This window comes from Buceros rhinoceros, unplaced genomic scaffold (genome assembly GCF_000710305.1).
Source record: "Buceros rhinoceros silvestris isolate BGI_N320 unplaced genomic scaffold, ASM71030v1 scaffold29223, whole genome shotgun sequence".
NCBI classification, from domain to species: Eukaryota; Metazoa; Chordata; class Aves; order Bucerotiformes; family Bucerotidae; genus Buceros; species Buceros rhinoceros.
This window is the reverse complement of record NW_010404669.1, coordinates 782-9,171: the sequence shown is the minus strand read 5'-3', so window position 1 is coordinate 9,171 and position 8,390 is coordinate 782. Positions and strand designations below refer to the sequence as shown.

Sequence of the window (8,390 nt, the reverse complement as noted above, 5' to 3'; positions counted from 1 at the left end):
CCCCCCCCCACACCCCCCCCCCCAAAGACTACTTATGATTAAGGATTGTCCCTGTCCAGCTAGCGCACCACAAACCCTAAGTTCACGCGTGTCTCACAACAGCGTGCAAACACAAAACGAACCAAGTACCATTTTTCCAACACAAGAGAGTGCCAGGGCAGGTCGGTGCTCACAAACCGCCCAGTGTGGAAGCGTTTGTTTCAGAAGCATGCGATGAAGGTTTCTTTTCAGCCAGCTTTCTGTAACAAGGCCTCATGCTACAGCAGTTTGAGCAAGACGGCCACGAAAGAGAGAACGCTCCCCACGCTGACACCAGGAGCAAGACATCCAAACTCCAGGGAACGGATCACGTATCGGGAGAGCTTGCATGCGTTTATCGGTTATACTGGAGACAAACGGAGGCCAGTGTTCCTGTGTCTCTGCTGGGCAATGGCACACACAAGCTCACACCAGAATGATCATCCAGCTCCCAGTTTCCCACGTGGTCACCCCAACAGATGGAAAGGCACCTCCAGGTACAAAGAAACAGGGTCACTGAAATCCATCTCTGAACCAACAACCAGTTTCTCCATCCCTGAGCCAAAGACCTACCCAGAACCTCCTGAGTGCAACTGGATGGACACAAAATCCACTTACCCTCCAGGAACAGAGCAGGGAACACACGCACCAATACCACTTACTTGTGCCGTCATCCGGCTCAAAGCTCCCTGTGTTGTACCAGGTGTTGTTGTTGCTGTTCCCGTAGCTCTCATCCGTGCTGCTCGGCTCAGCGTAGTCAGCCGGGTTGAAAGTTCTGTAAGAAACAGGAGGATGGAAATTTCTTTCACACTCTCTCCCCAAACCTTTTAAAAGCAACTGATTTTGAGACCACATCACTTTGCGGAGTCTCTAAGGACACTCCTCTCAGCTGAAGGATGCTTCAAGCTGCACCAGCCATTCCAAATCCAAATTAGTAAGATGCAGCTTTGGCTTTATTGGGAAAAATCAGAACACAAGTGACTCGCACAAACAGTACTACTTGTGCACAGAGACTTTTATTTTTGCTGTGGCTTGCACCACTGAAACTTACCCCATGCCTTGGGCAGAAAATCTTCCCCCTCGCCTTCCAGAGCCACCTGTAAATATTCACAACATGTACTGCTGAGCACCTCTCCTGGCTCTCACCACAGAGAAAAGAAACATTTCAGCAACATATGGAGCTCCGATGCCTGAAATATGAAAGTGGTGAGGATCCTCCTGAGCTGATGGAATTTCCAGCAGCATCTTTGTATGTATGGGAATGACCTCAGCTGGCTGGCAATATAGTTAGGATGCATAATTCCAGGCTCAGACGAGGTTTCCAGCTGGCACAAACTGTAAGTACCAGACCCCACGTTCTGATTTCTGCAGTGTGTGTCCTCAGCAACAATTCCTGCGCAGCGCAGATTTTGCGGAAAAATTCATTTCTGCCGTCAAGTATTCAACAACCAAGCCAAGCGTTTGCGCAGCAGCTGTGCCCAGAGATGCACGTGCAAGAACCAGGAGGATCCACGCTCTGCTGCTTAACAAGCAAGTGGCCCTCCTGCCAGGTAAGTCACCTCCGTCCTTCCCCACCTCTGTACAGGTGGGATGTAAGAACAAGACACTGCTCGCCTCACAGAGAGACTACGTGTAGCACAAGAACAGAAAAGCCAACTTCTTGTTTTCAGTTTGGCAATTGCTCCCAGAAAAGAGGTTTTCAAACCTCATGAAGGAGACAGACATGCTGATGTAATTCTTCTCTTTCCACCCACTCTCTCCTCAACCCCCATGTGTACCTCGGCCTCGGCCACGTCCCCGTCTCCCTCTTTCTGTGCCTCTTCCAGAAGATCCTCCACTCTTACCACCATCTAGTCCATTCTCCTGGCCTCGAACTGAAAAACAGAACAATGCAAAGACAATTTCAAGACTCATTCTGCTTTAGAGGATACAAGACCAGACCTCAAACACCGCAGCGCAGCGCTGAATGGGAGACAATGCTGCCAAACGCTCCTATAACTTCTTTTATTTAGGCTGATGGTATTGAGCGTATCACCCAAGGAATCATCTCAGACAGGGGAACATCAAGCAGATTCACACACTCAAGGATGGTTGTCCTCAAAGATGTGTCTGCCAGAGAAGCTTTACTGACAGCTTTTGTGCCGCACAAAGCGCCTTGGTGTGCACCGTGACAGTTATGGGTGTTATAAAGGGCAGGTCCATACACTCTCTTCCACGGCTGGCACCTCGTCCCCGTCTTGGTGGCCCGCCACGTCGTCTGCTGAAATCCCGATCCCTCTCCCGGTTTTCTTTGCTTTCTTCACTGGGTTCTGTCTGTCCACTCTCCTTCTGTCCTGAGACACCTTTCTTCTTCCCGACCATTTCCCAGGAATGCTGAAGGTTTGCAGGGGAGAAAGAAGTTAAACATAGTCTGACTGATGCAAAATGCAAATGCATACGCACATTCACACACACTATACCAAGGGTCTCCAGAAAAGTGGCTTCCAGCCCTCTGTTTTTCAGAAGAGTCTATCAGCCTACACATAGTTCAGCTGCTTCCTTCAAGGAAAGCGTCCTTACAAGTGACTGACATGCAGTTTGAGATAACAGCAGGTGAGTTATTCTATTTCTGCAAAGATCTACTAAACCTCTTCAGCAGAGCAAGCATAATGCTTACTTAAGTTCAAAGCGTGGATAAATTTACCCTGTTCAGGCAAAAAACCCTGCCGTTCATCCAGGTGCCTGTTCTGGGGAGCTCTCAGAATAACCCAGGTACAAGTTCCAAAGTGCTCCGCTGTAACAAAATTCAGGGAAAATTCTTCTCTCAGATGCAGAGTGATTCAACAAAGCCCCTCCCCTAAATAGCAGCTCACAGGGAGAGGAGTGTCACAGAATTTATCCACCAGGCAAATTCAAGTCATCCCCAGCTCAGCTGGGAGAAGCGAAGCATGCCTCCAGCTCGCTGCCGCGGACCTGCACTGGTCTTTTAATGACAGTCTGCAGTGGTTTCAAACTCTTAAACTGATGCTGCACACTGTTGGAACAATCAAAGACAGTCACAAGTCACTGACAGACACCTGAAAACATAGTAAACAGCTGGGTTTGGATGGCAACATGCAGGGACACAGACAAAAAAGCACCAGAGAGGCACAAACTGCCTTCGCACCCAAGGCTTCTGAAGTCTCTCTCCATAGGTTCTGGCTCAGAAGGAAATTCAGGAAAATACTGACTTTGAACACTGTCATTTTAAGCCAAATCTAACCCAATGCTAAGGTGATGCCAGCTCCTTTACTCTTGCAAGTAACGCTATGTTATGTGTAATCAGCTCAGGTGAGCACAGGACTATCTGAGCAATTGGCAAGTCTGGTTCTTGTCAGAAAACTCCTCTTACAGGATTGCTGCGTGAGCCCAGCCCAGGCCAGGAGCAGCTCCAAGGCCTTTGACGCTGCCTGTGCTCAGCGATGCAGGTACCAGCCCGCAGGCCCGAGAAGTGGCGGCCACTTCAGGGCTCTACTCTGCCAGCTCTGCTTCTCCCTCTACAGATCTCCCGCAGCAGCTGGGCCTTGCCTGGCACGTCTCGCGCTGCTGGGCACGTTGGCTGCTCTAAGAAAGGCAGTACTGCTACGCAACATGGTTTGCTGCGCGCTACCCGGGATGCTATTCTCATGAGCAGCGTGTTTATCTAGGAAGTGCAATTCCTGTGATAGCAGGGGTTTGTTGTTTAACTAGAAGCCGCTGGTCACAAGGAATCTGGAGGAATACACAGCCATGGCAGAGCTTTGCCTCAGCTGTTTCTTCAGTTGAAAAGGGCTCTCTGAAGGCAAGGAAGAGTGCTTAGGTGTGCTGCACTGGACTTGGCCAGTGCCAAAACAGCAAAGCCCCTGACACTGGGGAGCAGCGACGTTACAGCGAATATAGTCGTCCAGCTCATCCATCTACACTCAGGGCAAATGATGGGGGGCAAAAATGAGCTAATGCATAATTCACTGAAGTGATATTTTGAGCCTCAGTTCTACAAAGAGTTGAGTTGGCTTCAGCCAAACCAGGGTGCTGGGAGGATACATTTGATCAGTGGCAGTTTGGAAGGATCTGATGTTTGTAGGCTTTTCACTGGGCTGTAATAGAACCTACGCCTCTACTGTCTTCATCACAAAACGAACGACATCCTGCACACCAGGCGGAAGGTTCCTCACAAGCAAGCGCTCCCTTGTCCTCGGAGCTGACTTTGGCTTGCCCGAGACAGGCACCTGCGAGAGTGACAGCAGCCGAACCAAACTCCACAGAAAACAGACCGCAAAAAGAGCCTCAAAACCATGGCATGGGCCATGTGGCATGATCCTAATGGCAAACCAACCAGTCAGTGCATGGCTGAGAAGCAAGAGTTTAGGACCAGAGACACAAAAGTGCATTGCTCTAACAGAGGGGAACCACAGCTGACATGTAGCTGCCTTTCAACACAGGTCACCCAGCCCTCGCAGGAAAAGCTACATAACTTCGCTCAGAGCAGCCTGAAAGCTTCACAGGTGCCACTGCACTGTTCAAGTGCTTGGATTCAAGAGGAATAGGAGGTAAATGATTTATCGCCTTTTCCTGTATATCCCTTTGGGCCTGTGGCCACACTCGTATCCTGTGCAAACCTACAGAGAGCAGCATTAAGAAGCCAGGACACAACCACACTGGACATGCTACTTGTGGAACTAGTCAGTCACTCCGGCTCTCAGTATCTAGACACGACTCTACGCCTTGTCTCCAAACACGCGGTTACGCTGAGCTAGGCCTCAACAGATTTACAGGACCCCATCCTACCGTGTCCGGATTGCCCTCCAGCAGCACGTTGATGGCTCTGTTAACATCTCCATTGCAGTCATGCAGAGCAATCACACACTCGTCCTGATTCTTGCCTGTGATGTCAATCAGCTGTGGAAAAGACAACACCACAGTCAGCACGTTCCACACCAAGAAGGCACCAGAACCTCTACGGATCTCTTAAGAGGCAAGTGGAATGCCAAACAAAGAAATGTCAGGGTCTGGGAGTCTCTCCGGCCTTCTCAGCTTAATTATGCCCCTCAAGGGCGGGAATTTCTGAGTTTCCATTGCTTCTCCGCAATTCAATGCACAACCTCCTTTTTTCAGGACAGCACCATTCCCTGCGTTCTGGAGAACAAGCCAGTCCAAGGAAAGTCATGGAGCAGACAGCTGTGTCCTCCGGCCTCCAGCACTCACAGTACTCTCGACACCAATCTTGCCTTCCTGTCAGGGTTCATCCTCACTTTTTACACTCACTTGTTTCACCTTCTCCTCAAAGTCAGCGTCGTTGTGGTCTGAAATCATCTGTGCAAGTCGAATCTGTTCCGCAGTGGCCTAAAGAAATCAAACACAGAGAGAGTGCAATTAGAGCACCACACTTCCAGCAAACCTTCCTCCACTGGCCGTACCCCTTCCCGAGATCTCCCCTGGAAAAGGATCGATATGATGAGGAGTTGCTGCAAACAAGAGTCAGAAAAACACCAGCTTCAGAGGGAAAGTCAGACAGAAGAGGAGCCTGTGAGGTGGGTCTGGGAAAGAGGGATGCGCTGCTGGATGGCCTCACAGCACTGGGCGAGCAACAACTGCCAAACTCACGTCCATTCTGAGGCAGACCGTACCACCAGCAGAACATCAAGACCCACTGCAGGTGGCTTCTCATCCACTTGTGTTCATTACAGTGAACGGGAAATGGTGGGATGGAAGTCAAACCAAATCTCAGACCCCGCTTGGAGGCACCGCGGCGCAAACCCTGCCATCAGCGGCCGCCCACTTAACCCGGCTCCACGAGCAGCGCCCCACAGCACGTGGGAAGCTCATGAGGCCAAGCCAGCCAGGAGCCCTGGGTCGGGCAGGAGAGCCAGGTCTCCACCTCCAAGCTCACCAGTTTCCATGGACACTGCCCTTACCTGCGGCCGCTGCTTGTGCTGTGTCTGGCTCTGTGTCTGTGTCTGCTCCCAGTTCCCCCGGGCTCGGTTAGTGCCCACCGATGTCATCATTTACAGTATATACAAATAACAGTATTTACAAGGTAGAACTCTGTGGTGGGTCAGGGGAGAAGAGAGAACAGACTGTTAGAAAGTGAAAACAAAAGGCGGCACCGAGACTGAATGATCGTATGGGCGAGGCAGCCAGTAAAGCCATCGCAGGGGCCCCCCGTCGCTGCTCCCCCCAAAGCCATGGTGGGCCAGTCCACACTCTCCACATGTCCCCAAGGCATAAAGGCCACTTGTGGCTTCTCCCCACTAGCACAGCAGAGCACTTCAAATAAAACATCACCTGCATCCAGGTGGGTGCAGTCCAGACCCAGGAGCAGAAGTACTCGGGGTAAAAGGTTTAATGACTTGCTGCTAAAACACAAGCACGTGAGCAGGCACAGGTTTGCCACGACCAGGGCTGTAAGAATCTGGCGGTCTACTGGAGCAAGGAATGCTTGAAACCAGCTCTAAAGAAACTTCACTCGTAGAGCAGAAAATCTCAGAGCCTCAGACACATCAGCTACTTCCCCTTCTCCTTTCTTGCCTTCAAAGCAGGGCAAAGGAAGCAAAAATGCTCCAGAAATCAGTGGTGCTACAGGCTTGTGGGATATTGCTTAAAAAAATACTGCACTCAAACTGCTCAATTTTGCTTGTTTCAATTACTCCCCAGAAGTGGAAAAATTAAGTTTTCTTCTATCAAGTACTCTGGATTAAAAAACTACCAAAAAAGTCAACTACACGTCAGCAAGGACTAGCAGCCGGTAACGCTGTTCGGTAACTGGCCATGGAGTGTCCAAAGCAAGTGGGGTTTTATAACCTCACACGGGCTTCAGGGGAAGAGCCCACGCTGGACAGTCAGAAAAGCATCAGCACCGAGCACTTTTACCCTGCCCAGGCACATCCAACCGCACTCGGCAGGACTTGCTGCTTCTGAGCCCCCGAAATCTCAGTAATTGCAAACTCCCCATTTTCGGGGGTCGTTACCCAGCCTGCGATGCCATCCGAGAGCAGCAGGGCCTGCTCTGGGAGCTGGTACTGCAGGCAGACATATAGGACAGGGGAAGGAGCCACGGACAGAGCGCAAGAGTGGGGAGGAAACTCAAGTTAGAAAATCCGACCTGCAGGATATGACCTGAAACGTTGCTTGCAAACACCCGTGTGGCAGCACAGAGCAAGCTGAGGTGTGCGCAGATGGGAAAGCTCAGAAGCAGTGTTAGCAAACAGCCCAGTTACAACTGGGGATCCTCTCGTCAAGAAGCCCATGAGCGGAGTGCTCGGCCAGGCGGAGGGATCTTTCCCCGAGGACAGGGAGAGCCTAACATCACCCCTGTGTGCCATGGCTTGGGGCACAGGCCACCCCTCCTGCTCCCATCAGCACCTGACCTCCTTTCGTAGCAAGTTTCCAAGGGCAGTTGTTCCCACAGCACCTCAAAAGTTCACCCTCTGGGGCCACTCATGCCTTAGCGACTCAGAAGCACCGTTTTCCTGCTACACCATGCCAAGCGTTCTCACCGGGAGACAACCCAAGCTACCTGTCCAGTCACCAGGAACCCCGAGGCGTGTGTGGCACCAGGCAGGTTTAAGGAAAAGCACCAAGCCTGGGCTTCGCCCAGGGCAGAGCAGACAAAGCCTCCTGGGCTATGCAGCCACCCCTCCCGTGCTCCACACAGGCCTCTTCCCCACGGGACTTATTTTGACTCCCCACTGCTACATCTCTTCCAGTTCTCAGTGTTTCATGCACAAACAAGTTGTCATATTAAACCAATCTGGCAGCGGCACTGCAGGCCCAGAGGGGAGCAACCCTGCGTGCCCGCAGCAACCTAATCTGTGGTTTCCACAGGATCCAGCTCCAGCAGCCTGCTGCCCAAAACCTTTGTGCCATGGCCGGGCATCGTTCAACAGCTGCCACGCTCCGCTCTGCCCAGCTGCAGCTCTGCCATGATTAAATCACAACCAGTTTTCATTTAACATGCAAAAAAGCACAAGAAAAGCACCTAGAAATATAGAAAGCACCTAGTGCTACAGAAATATCAGCCAAGCCCTGACCTTGCCGAGACCATCGGGTGAGCAGGCATCCCCACGCAGGATGGGAAGAGCGCTCACTGCCGAGAACTCACTCCTCGGCCGCGTAACGTCAGCACAGCTCTCGGGCCTCCCTTCGCTCTCAACCTTGGTTCTCCTGACACTGGAACTGGCCCCACACAGAAGTAACGACGAGTTCACCGGTTCAGAGCAGTCTCCATCAAAAGTGGTTTACCTCTTTTTTTTTTTGTTAAAGAGCAAATTCATCAAGAGAAACATCATAGAACAGGGCAACTCCAGCCAAAGCAGACGGCGGCTGATCCACACCAGGGAAACAGCGTTAAACCAAGCCAGCACTTACAGTTTCAA

General features: G+C 51.3%; 1 protein-coding gene across 1 annotated transcript in view; it reads right to left on the bottom strand.

The window, feature by feature from the left end:
• UBAP2L (ubiquitin associated protein 2-like) overlaps positions 1-6,063 on the bottom strand; it is a gene marked incomplete at its 3' end in the record, with an annotated part of 24,385 nt that extends 18,322 nt beyond the window's left edge. Inside the window, exons 1-7 of the mRNA XM_010133476.1 lie at positions 5,931-6,063; positions 5,281-5,358; positions 4,804-4,914; positions 2,223-2,391; positions 1,797-1,892; positions 1,070-1,115; positions 681-793 (exon numbers count right to left, since the gene is read on the bottom strand). Coding sequence (XP_010131778.1) covers positions 681-793; positions 1,070-1,115; positions 1,797-1,892; positions 2,223-2,391; positions 4,804-4,914; positions 5,281-5,358; positions 5,931-6,020 — 703 coding nt within the window. The remainder of the gene's footprint in view (positions 1-680; positions 794-1,069; positions 1,116-1,796; positions 1,893-2,222; positions 2,392-4,803; positions 4,915-5,280; positions 5,359-5,930) is intronic.
• Between the last annotated feature and the right edge of the window lie 2,327 nt (positions 6,064-8,390).